The 11,907-nt window shown below is 33.9% G+C and overlaps 4 protein-coding genes across 4 annotated transcripts; 1 reads left to right on the forward strand and 3 right to left on the reverse strand.

The window, feature by feature from the left end:
* Positions 1 to 343: 343 nt before the first annotated feature.
* On the reverse strand, positions 344 to 4,325 carry L201_005764 (uncharacterized protein; the record flags this gene model as incomplete). Its single annotated transcript, XM_066221493.1, has 4 exons — positions 344 to 858; positions 932 to 1,111; positions 1,214 to 1,487; positions 1,599 to 4,325. The coding sequence occupies 4 exons, from the start codon at positions 4,323 to 4,325 to the stop codon at positions 344 to 346; spliced, it is 3,696 nt and encodes a 1,231-aa protein (XP_066077590.1).
* A 990-nt stretch (positions 4,326 to 5,315) lies between these two features.
* L201_005765 (uncharacterized protein) lies at positions 5,316 to 7,226 on the reverse strand (the record flags this gene model as incomplete). Its single annotated transcript, XM_066221494.1, has 7 exons — positions 5,316 to 5,381; positions 5,458 to 5,759; positions 5,819 to 5,936; positions 5,989 to 6,120; positions 6,177 to 6,434; positions 6,510 to 6,692; positions 7,011 to 7,226. The coding sequence occupies 7 exons, from the start codon at positions 7,224 to 7,226 to the stop codon at positions 5,316 to 5,318; spliced, it is 1,275 nt and encodes a 424-aa protein (XP_066077591.1).
* Positions 7,227 to 7,819: 593 nt separating this feature from the next.
* Positions 7,820 to 8,821, forward strand: L201_005766 (uncharacterized protein; the record flags this gene model as incomplete). Its single annotated transcript, XM_066221495.1, has 2 exons — positions 7,820 to 8,688; positions 8,740 to 8,821. The coding sequence occupies 2 exons, from the start codon at positions 7,820 to 7,822 to the stop codon at positions 8,819 to 8,821; spliced, it is 951 nt and encodes a 316-aa protein (XP_066077592.1).
* A 389-nt stretch (positions 8,822 to 9,210) lies between these two features.
* L201_005767 (uncharacterized protein) lies at positions 9,211 to 11,543 on the reverse strand (the record flags this gene model as incomplete). Its single annotated transcript, XM_066221496.1, has 2 exons — positions 9,211 to 9,995; positions 10,064 to 11,543. 2 exons carry the CDS (start codon positions 11,541 to 11,543, stop codon positions 9,211 to 9,213), a joined length of 2,265 nt encoding a protein of 754 aa, XP_066077593.1.
* Positions 11,544 to 11,907: the final 364 nt, after the last annotated feature.

The following is an 11,907-nucleotide window of genomic DNA, read 5'->3' on the forward strand; positions in this document are numbered from 1 at the left end:
ATCAAATAATAATTATAGATAAATGTAGTACAACTCATTATTCTACAATATCGACTTTTGCTTTTCTCCAAACTTGCAAAATCAAATTATACTTTTGCCCTTCAAGGAACATGCTGTACCGATCAATGGAACATGTTTGACCAACAATTTATTTCATCTCTCTTTCCCTTACGTTTCATCTTTGTATTATGACGATCTATATAATCTTTGTTCATCAACAAAACATGTAATTGTAATTGCATATAATCGAATAAAAACATCAAAACACATACTTCTGTATATCAATTATCAGCGTTTTACAAATGCTAAATAAAGATTAAAACTATAAAAACGGATATTTATTCTACGATACAACTTGACCTAAATTTAAATTATTATTATTTAAATTATTATTACTATTATTTATACCATTTACTGTATTTACTTTATTTATCGATTGAGGTTGTATAGCTTCACCACCATTATTATGATTATTATCAAGATTGTTTACTTCAGAATGACCATTTGGTATAAAACTATTATTTATATTTGTAGTTTCTGATAAATGTGATTTACCTAAACCTGAACCAGCAGAAGCGGTTCTAATCCTATGTGCATGTGGATTATGACTATGATTTGATCTAGCAGAAGAAGAATTAGAATTACCTCCTAAACTAGATCTTTTCTTATCTTTAAATATATCTTTTAATACTTCTTTTACATCTGAATTTTGATTGTGATGATGGGTATTTGAAACGATTCTTGATTGACCTCTTGAAGATAATGATTTTATCATTGAATCTTCGTTTTGATTGTTAATGTATTGTGATGAAACTATTGATGGTGGTGTAGATGTTGTAGGATCTTCAATTTTACCTCCTAAATGAATGGTAAAAGTCAAGTCAGCCTCTACCTACAGATGCATATCCACAACGGATAGCATTAAACTCACCCAAAGCTTCTCTTAAATCCCCAACATCAATACTTCTACTTCCAGGTCTGTTTATACTACCATTTCCATTACCGAAAGATTGATATGAACCGTTATTCATACTCATCAATACATTTGCTATATCATTATGAATATGATGATCTTCAGGTTTTATGTTTCCTGAAGAGTATCTTTCGACAGCTAGAATATTTCAAATGAAATATACACAAGTCAATGAACGGATCCGCTTCCATGTCTTCATTGTATGATGGGAATGGAGTAAAAGAAAAAACCAAGACTCACAATCCTTGATAGCATTCTCAACACTCCAATGAGCTTGCCATTTTCTTCTTAGACTCAATGCATCTAATCCAGTAGCATTTTGAACAGTCACAGAATTAGTTAAACTATCTAATAACACTTCAGGGTCAAGTATTGGTTTTGGCGTTGAAGAAGATTCTCCTTCTAAAGCATACGGCACGAATGATACGGCAGGTTCAGGTAATTCTAAATCTGCTGTAGGTGTCCAAGGTTGTAATGGTGGGATGTAGTATGGTTCGGGCAGAGATGCAAGGGCCTATAGAATGGAATTAGCCGACCGTAAAATGAAAAAAAAAAAAACATGATCAAAAGAGACTGAAGTTGAAGGATGGATTATAGTGTTATTACTTGAAGACGTTATACTCACACTTTGTGCAATCTCTCTAATATCACCCAGCCCCCATCTCTCACCAATTTTATCCCAAATCTGACAAACCAATTCTCTTATTGCTCTTTTCCTTTCTAAAACCCAAGATTGTGATCTACCATCATTTGATCTTCTTATTAAATCATTTCCTGCATCTTTATCTAAAGATAATAACATTGGTATACCAATTAATAATGAAGGTATAGGTTGAATTATAAATAAATCTTCTAATATCTTTAAAACAATTGAAAAATCTAAAGGTGTAGAAACATTTTCAAATGAATCTAATTGAACAAAAGATTGTAATCTATTTAAAGGTAATGAAGGTCTTCTATTACTTTGTCTTCTTTGTCTATGTTGACCATTATTACCAGTAGTGGTAGGTGTAGTATTACCCCCACTTGTTGTAGTACCGTTTGTAGATAACGTACCGAAATCATTATTTTGTGTTGGTGGTGGAGTAGATGAAGAAGGTGTAGCTGAAATCAAATTGAATGATACTCCTTTCAAAGTTCCATCGGTATTGGCGGTGTTCCTAGGTGTATGGTTTCCACCATTACTTTCTGCTTCATATTCACCATTAGTATTATTTGTGTTTGGATTTGGTGTATGTAAATTTGAATTTGAATTTGAAATTGAAATATCATTATCATTTTCGTAACCTGTTGAACCTAATGAATTTGACATTGCTAAAGTATATATAGTAGCATTTAAAGCATTACAGAATCTATAGATTGATGAATCTATCTTATTTTTCTGAGATCTAATTGATGATCTTGTTAATTCAGTTTCTAAAAATAGTAATAAAGCTTTTGCATATGTAATTCTAATTGAATAATTCGATTCACATAATAAAGGTAAAGTTTCTTGCCAAATTAAAGGTGAAATTAAATTTCTTCTATTTGATTTATTTTGTATATTTGATGAAGGTGGAATTTCGTTAAATGGAGTTTCAGGTATTAAAGAATGATTATTGTTCTTGACGGGTGATTTACCTTTATCTATTGATATTGATCCTGATTGTCCCATTGAAATAGAACCTTTTCTTAGAATATCCGTTATAGTTTCATTATTTCCAATATCTTGCATTTTAATCATTTTTGTATGAGCTCCTGTTCCACCGTTATTATATTGTTGCTTTTGATCATTTGAATCAGCAGTTAACATTACACCAACAATACAATTAATTAAAACTCTAATAATTTCTGATCTATCTTTATCTTTATTATCAATTTCAGCTATTCTAATTGAAATTTCTTCAATAATATCATTAATTTGATCTGAATAATAAATATGTGTACCTAATGATGATATACATGAAACTAATAAAGGTAATAAAGAATCTCTTTCATCTAATTTAATTCTTCTAATTATTAATGTAATTAAATTACCTAATAAATCAGATACACCTAAACCGACTAAAGATATCGTTGAATTTAATATAGTTGAAATCATTGATAATAAAGTTGATTTCTTTTCTAAAGTTGTCGTATTTACTATCTGACTTTGATCAGCAGAAAAAGAAGAAGAATCCTGTGTAATATTAGAATCAGTTATATGAATTAAAATTTCAATTAATTTCGTTGGTACAATTGATCTATATTGTAATATAATATGAGAAGTTAAATCTTCGATTAACCATTGACATTTTTCTTTTTGATTCCAATTTTTAGTTTTATCTAAAAAAGAAATAATCGATTCAATAACAATATTAATTTGTGTAACTTTTAATTGTTGAATTAAAAAATTAAAAGATTTTAAACATTTTATTAAAACATCTTTTGTTGTTGGACCTTTTTCACCTATAATATGTGAATGTATTGAAGGTGGTGCTCTTCTATCATTTATTGGTCTTTTAGCTTGTTGATTAGAATTAAATTCTTGAAAAAATGGTGAAGATGATTTATCTTTATTACTCGTATTATGATCATCTTCAATTTTTAATGTTTGTTGTTTTAATTCTTCTATGGAATTATCAAATAAATTAATTAAAATAGGTGGTAAAATTATATTTATTTGATTTTGAAAATCTTTTGAATTTGATGAATTGTATAATGAATCAGATAAAATTGATCCATTTAATCCAGCTAATCCAATTAATCTTGTACGATTTTGTTGTTCAATATCTTTTTTACTATCAATATAATATGCCATTGAAGTGAATTTTCTTAAAATATCTAAATAAATTTTTGTTGTTCCACCTTCATCTAAACCAATCAAATTACCATCTGTAAAAGTTGTAAAAGCAGTAAAAGCTGATAAAGCTCTTTCGATAACTTCTAAATCTAATCCTAAATCATTAGAAGAAGAAGAACCTCCTAATTTTTCATTATTATTATTGGTAGCAGAAGATGAAGATGATTGATATACTTTAACATTTAAAGCAAATTTAATTGAATTTAAAGTAGATTTATAAAATAATGAAATATCTCTTTTACATTCAATTAATAAAGCTCTTAAAATTGATAATGAAATTAATAAACTTGCTCTATATTTTAAATATCCATTTGTTGATTTGGAAGATTCTTTTTCAATTCTTTTTTCTAATTCTTCACCTATTTTAGCTAATTTTGATGGTTTATTCGTAGCGAAATATGTTAATTTTGATAAATCTTGTGATAATGGTCTAAATTCTGGTCCACTATTTAAAATAGTTTTAAAAGGTGGATAACATGCATTTAAATGTGCAACTTCAGGTTGTAGATTATTACATGGAAAACAACCCATTTTGTATTTATTTTTTTTGCTATTTCTCCTCGTTTGACTTTTCTTCTGATAAAAAAGATTGGGCGAGAACTGACGATAAGGTGAAGCGATGTGATCACCTTGAGACTTCAAATGATACAAAATATTATAGAATTGATATGAGTGAAACTTATTGTTATTGTTATTCGGGTTGAACAGAGATACTCTGAAATACCACTTGGAAAGGAATTGGTTATCCGAGCAGACGGCCAACAGATTGTCAGACAAGCCGAAGAGAGATGGCTTAGCGTGAAGCTAGTGGTGAAAAGCAGTTATAATAGATTGTAAAACGACAAGGAGTGACGGTGTAGTGGTGTTTGGGTACTGACAAGCAGGTTGTTGAGATTATTGTTCCAAATGGAGTATGTAAGTATGAAGAGGATGATGATTAGATAAGTAGTCTGAAATGAAATAATACTACGAAAAGTGTCAAGTTGGTGACGTGAGAATAGGGAGTAATAAGAGGGGCCGATGAACCGGAATGAACTAATAAACTAATAAACTCACACCCCGCTTCGCTTACTGATCACTGAAAACATCAACAAAAAAGTAGCCCGAAGTATACCGCAAAATGTTTTAATGCATGCATGCGGCACCATATCTTTGTAGTATGACTTGTGCAGTCACTTTTCGTTTGAGACGGGAGAAGCGATATGTACCTTCATGCGGTCAATGCACACGGATAACTATCTCATGAAACCTAGTATGCTTCCATCATTAACAGACATGTTACTGAGCTGCCCAAAGCTGGCCAGAAAAACTCTAACATCGAGACCATTTAGTAATGAGGGATATATAGGGTAAGAAAAGCTATAAACATTTTAGAAGGCAGGATAATGTGTTTTATGAATTAAAGAAGAAAGAGAACATGTAAAATAATGATATATAACCTCAAAAGAGCCATCTTCGAATTATCCGCTCAACTCTACTTGTTCTGCATTCGATTTCATTTTTTGATTTTTGATTATTGATTTATTGTTGTTTGCAATCTGGATTGGCGGCGGCAGCAGCTGAACCTTCACCTTGATCTTCGTCATCCTACTAGTCAAATTTCCATACGTCAGTTCAAGTAAAATCATGGCGATAAGCAATTTATGAGGAATACGTCACTCACCTCATCATCATCATCATCAAAGTCCTCATCTTCGAAATCTTCATCAAGTTCTTCATCGAATTCACCTTCATATCTTAAAGCTTTACCGGTGAAGTAATCGACAGCTCGAGGAATGATCTTTTCTTTGAAATCTTCACCGATTTGGTAATCGGTTTCAAGTCTAGCATCAAGTTCTTCAAGCTCATCTTCATCAACATCGGATGATTCGAGTGATTCAGGTGTAGGTGGTTGAGGTGGTTTGAAAAAGTTGAAGAATGAGTCTGTTGGAACGACTTTCTTGATCACTCGGGTTCGACCGGTAGCTAAAAGGTAAATCGAAAATGAGCTATAATCGGGTTATGTCCTCAAGCGAAGAGCTCACTCTTGTTTCTTTGCTTTTTGATTTCTACTTTCTTGGTGAGATCTTTCTCCTCCTTCCATTTGATATCATGACCAATAGCTTTGTCGTAAACGAAATCACCACCGTAACCGACTTGTTCCTGCAGAGCATGTCAGCTAGATTCTATGTCAACAAGAGTCGAATAGGCTCACTTGGTAGTAGTAAGTCTTGGTTAATTCGGTATCTTCAAAGAAATCATTGGTAGCGAAGATGAAGTGGAGTTTGAAACCAGGTTGACCATCTTCGAGGTATGAGAGTTTGACATCGGTAAGGGATTTGAGGGCCTATCACAGCTAAGATCAGCAAAAATGATTCAGATTGAATGTGGTGCTCAACTTACAGCTTCATCGGTATCGGTGATGGTTTCTGAGATAGGAACATGGTTCTTCAAGGCTGTTAACCAGAATTCTGGAATACCTTTAATGTCACTAGCATCTTTCTCATCTTTGATTTCTTCGACTTTAGCACCTTCCTCTTCATCATCTTCATCATCTGAATCAGAAGCTTTACCAGCTTCGATTTCAGTTTCGGTTGGTTCAGCTTTACCAGAGATAATAGCTTCTCGTCTTTCGTAAAGTGGTGAGAATTTACCAAGGAACTAAAAAGTTTAAAATGAAATCAGCTATATAACCCAGAGATTAACCTTTCTTGATCAGTTGCGCTTGATGCTCACTTTCTTCTCTAATTCGAGAATAGCCATTTGGAATTCAGATTCAATCTTGGAGTGTTCAACTTGAACACCTTTAAGACCATCAATTCTTCTTCTGACAGCGGGAGGGAGGGATTCAATGTATCCTGATGATGTACCGATCAAATCTTCAAGTTTTGATTGAGCGAGGGCAAGGAGAGCTGGGTTCTGAAAAGATAGAAGTGATGTTAGCAAATCATTTAAAGACATTGTTGATTGAACAACATAACGAGATCATGAAGCCATTGATGATGATTTCCGTGGAACAAGGACCATAAGCCTTTGTGGTGACATGACCTTATTCATGTAGAGTGGATATTTGATGCCCTAAATGTGACTCAGACTATTATTGTAAAGTATAGTATATATTTCTAAAAATTTCTTCTTATTTCTGAGACATCGCACGTTCCCCCTTTTTTCTTTTTGTTGTCTTTTCTCAAAATTTCCATTAAATATCGATAAATAAAAAAGATATTTGACACTCACTTTAGCTAATAAAGAAGCTGGGTTTGCACCACTAACATCTTCATCATCTTCATCACCATCAGATTCTTCACCTTCAGCAAGAGTTTCAACGGTTGGTTGACCTAAATTAGCAGGTCTATTTTGTAATACACCTGTATCCAAAGGTGTGTTTTGTGGTGTAGGTGCGACATCCAATGAAGGATCTGTTCTACCTTGAATATTTTGTGATTGAGACATTGTGTATGGGTAAACGTTTGAAGTTGATCAAGAAGAAAAACAAAAACAAGAATAAGGAGTGAAAAATCAAAATTATACAAGAGGTGGAGAGATTGTGTGTGTATCGTCAGTAGATAGATATGGAATGGAGGTGGCAAGGGATAATATACTCTATTACTGTTACGCGCTATCTTCATATTTGATGCTTTGATGCAAATCTTGTTAGATGAACGGAATCAAATCCACTCTCATAATTGACGCGACACTCTGTCAGAGGGGGGAACGTTGATGGACCACCATACAATACAACACCTGACTGTATAATGCATGGTATGATGGGTTATTGTCAAACGCCGTTGTGGCAGCTTTTTATCCACGGTGCTCGCCGCTGAGTATGGCCGATCTCTTATCTATATCTGTCCCACAAGGCACGGTTCGGTTACTCGATCATAAAGCATAAAGCTCAAAGAGAACCGCAATAACGAAATCACTAGTACTGCTCAGCTTACACGAGTAACCAACATATAGTACACCAGATATTATAGGAGCCCAATTCATCACACCAGAGCATAGAACTCCTTCTGCTCAACTTCTATCTTTACCTATCAAGCGGTATGGACAAACGTGATACAGATGTTCAGTCAAAAACAAATCAAGATATAGTTGACGAAGATTCAACAGATATATTCGATACATCATTGTTTTCTTTATTCTCAATACCACCTATAGGATTTGAATCTGATTCTAATGGTTATTTCACTTATTATCCTCCATCATCAAGCTCAACACCAAACCCAAACTCAAATGGTAGAATCCCAAAACACATCAAGTTGAAAATACCTAAACCACCATCTTCATTATACACAACATTACAAGCGCAATTGATATGGCCTTCTTCTATCTTCTTAGCAGACTTGATATCGAAAGGTGATATAGATGTGTCAAATAAGAATGTTATCGAACTGGGTTCATCAGCTGGATTACCAAGTATAGTCACGTATCTGAAGAACTGTAAGGAGATAGTATCTACAGATTATGATGTCCAAGAAGTAGTAGATATCTTGAATGAAAACTTTAATTCAGTCACTCAACAAATCGAATCTCAGGGAGATCAAGATGTCATGACCAACTTTTCAAACAGTAAAAGATGGACAGTATTAGGTCATTGTTGGGGTGAAGATGTAAAACCACTACTCGAAGCTATATCACCTTATTCAACGGAAGAGTTTAGTAATATAGATACGGAAATTTCAAAAGAGGAGAAACCCAAATTTGATATTATATTAGCGGCAGATGTAATTTGGACAACATCAACACATGAAATACTATTAGATTCTATTCAATCTTTGATAAATCCTGAAAATGGTATTGTACATATAACAGTAGGTTTACATACAGGTAGAGGACCTTTGAAAAGATTTATTGAATCTGCAAAACAAAGAAATTTTAAAATTGATATTAAAGGTGAATTTAGATTAAATGGGTTTTCAAATATCCAAAATAATGAAAACAAAGAAAATAATGATGAAAATAGATGGGATAAATATAATGAAAATATGTCAAATCCAGGTGAAGAAGAAAGAGGTGTAGTAGTTTGGTTTACAATGAAATTGTGATAGATATAGTTGTCAATCGTGAGTGACGGACGGTTCTCTCCTCTTCGATGGTCTTCATTGTAGCCAATAATCTAATACAGTAGGTGATTACCTTTAACTCCACATATTCAGATTTAACGAACTTATCAACTATGCATACTACCTTATAATATCGATATAGAATTGAAACTACAAGCTACAAAGGTCGAATCGATATCTCGTCAAATAACAGCTACACATCGCAGATCAGAATATTTAAGTGACCGCAGCGATCTCTCCCACAGTCAGCACATCATGACAGTGCACTTTATCCAGCATCAAGTCCATCCAGCCTTCCAAAAGTTCCCCACAATCTGCTCTCCATCTGTTACGCATTAATATACCACGCACTTTAATACCCTTAGGCCTTGTTAAACAACCACAAAACTACCTGTTCTAGCACCAGCAGCTCTAGCACCACCTGCCATTCTAGTCGGAGGTCTAATATCATCAATTTCACTTATACCATCATCTCCAGCCTCAGCAACCGAAACGTTCGTGGAAGATTTTGATCTTGTATATAAACCTTTAAATCGTTCACCTGAATTACCTGTACTGAATCTTTTTGGTATAACTAAAGATGAACCATTAGATGAAGTACTTGTTAATCTATTTAAATCAGATGAAAGTGACTTTTCGTTGATAGTCATAGAATTGAAAGGATCATCTTTCTCATCAACAACTTTTAAACCTTCACCATGACCTTTTTCAAGATCAAATACAGGTATAGCTTTTCTTCTTGATGAAGCATTTCTATAAATATTTCCAACATTAGAAACTGTTCTTGTAAATTTATCTTCATCTACCAAACCATTATTATTATTATTTGCTATTATAGTTGATGAAGAAGGAACTCTAGCAGCTGAAATAGCATTATATAAAGTATTTCTTAAATTACTTGCCCATGTAGCTGAAACTGCTCTATTATATTGTGGTAAACTTTTCAATGAATCATGTGAGATTGATGGTGATGGAAATCCTAATGGCGGTGCAACTAGATTATCTGGATTGGTTCCGGCGGCAGCAGTACCGCCCACAGCTGATAACGTTGAAGATGAACCAAATGGATTAGGTCTATCATTATGTCTATCAAATGAATCTATTGATGATGGTCGGGGTGGTAATGGTGTTGACCAAGGTACAGGTAGACCGTTTCCTGCAATATTGGAAGAAGATCAATCACAGTACAGAGTACAACTTCGATGACAAATTACAAATACTCACCATTAACACCTAAAAATCTTGGACTACCTTGACCTAAACCTAACCCGACCAAACCATCTATACCTTTAACTTCATGATGATTATCTTGGTTCTGTCGAGCATATTGATCATATCGGTATTCGTTATCTTGATCATGATCTTCGTAAGAATCAACTTCACCTGGTAAAGCATTTCTAACTTCCAAAGGACCAGTTTCACCTAATAAATGATGTGGTAAATTAGTTATTATTTCTTCGGAATGGTCATTTGGATTTATGTAGGCTGAAGGTGGTGGAATAGGTAGATTTGGAATATCAAAATGATTATTATTGGTAGTAGGTGAATTTGATAAAGATTGTGTCTGTGAATGTGAATTGGAATGTAAAAAAGGTGATTTCGAATTAACTGCTTGTCTAGCAAATAAACTTGATCTTTTTTCTAATTCATTTCCTTGTTGATTTGATAGTATTTCATCCATTTGTGGATACGTTGCTGCTGTGGCATGTAAATAAGGATTATATCCACCACTACCTAATGTTCTTGGTGTATCAAAACCTCTAACTAAATCTGATAATCCATCATCATCATCATCATCACCAAGATTCCTCCTTTTCCTACCTAAACAACCAAATCTACGTGATTTTAGCAAATAACGAAATAATGATCCTAAAGCTATAAAGATAGCTAAAGATAATAGAATGATCAAAAAGATTATACCGGCTGATGGTGGATGATGATCAGAGCTTGAACTTGGACTTGGACTTGAAATACTTGATTGAGTTGAAGATGGACTAGTAGAAGAACTGAAGCTAGAAGTAGATGTCATGATTGAGCTAGTCATACTGGATGTAGGAATGATCGAAGCTGATATAGCACTCGAGGGGATTGTAGCACTGGTAACGACTGATGTGCTAACCACAGTGTTGCTAATTGCACTAGTCGCTACCATTGTTGTACTTGGTATATCACTACTAGTAGCTATCACTGAAGATATGATCTGAGTAGGTGTCATCGTAGGTGTCAAAGTAGAAGCGGCGGTATCAGTCGGAGCGACTAAAACGACTTTATCACCTTTGAGAACTACTTGTCCATCATCTACTGAATCAGATTTCGTAGTACCTTCTTGAGGTGATTGTGGCGATGATTGTGAATTTTGAGTGGTCTGCTGATCGGTAGATACAATTTGATTTTGATTATTTGGACTTAATAACACCGCTTGACCATTTGAATTTATCATCATTGGACCATTTGCGTTGATTTGAGGTTGCGATGGTTGAATTGACGCTGCATATTGAATGAATGATTGTGGTGGATTCATCACAATTCTTCTTCTCAATCCCTTCGATCCCATCTCCACCTTTGAGTCTGAATCCAAAATCAAATTGGAATTTTTGACAACTTCTTGCTTTGATTCTGAAGTTGATATACCCGTCATTGGATTTGACTGCTTTGTACGCATTCGTATTGATGATATCGCTGAATCTGGATCTGATTCTGGCATTGTTAATGATAATATTCAATACTTTTGATCGATTGAGCACCAGGCTACTGTTGTTTTTGACTATACTCCAATAAATGAGTTTAACTGAAGGAATCGCACCAGGCGATGAAAATAACTTTGAAAGTGAAAAAGAACGTTTGAGTGGGTTGATATTGAGGAACAGATATGAAAGCATGGGATGAAGCCGTCCAGCGGTCTAAGTGGGAGAGAAAAAAAAGAAAAACAAAAAGAAGAATCAGGAGTAGAGGTTAGTACTACTACTTGTATGATCCGCAATCAGGCTAGATAATTGACTTTACCGTGTAGAAAAGTATTAAAGAAAAAATCAGAGAATTAAGAAAGGAAACCGAGGGAGAGGGGGATG

This window comes from Kwoniella dendrophila, chromosome 7 (genome assembly GCF_036810415.1).
Source record: "Kwoniella dendrophila CBS 6074 chromosome 7, complete sequence".
NCBI lineage: Eukaryota > Fungi > Basidiomycota > Tremellomycetes > Tremellales > Cryptococcaceae > Kwoniella > Kwoniella dendrophila.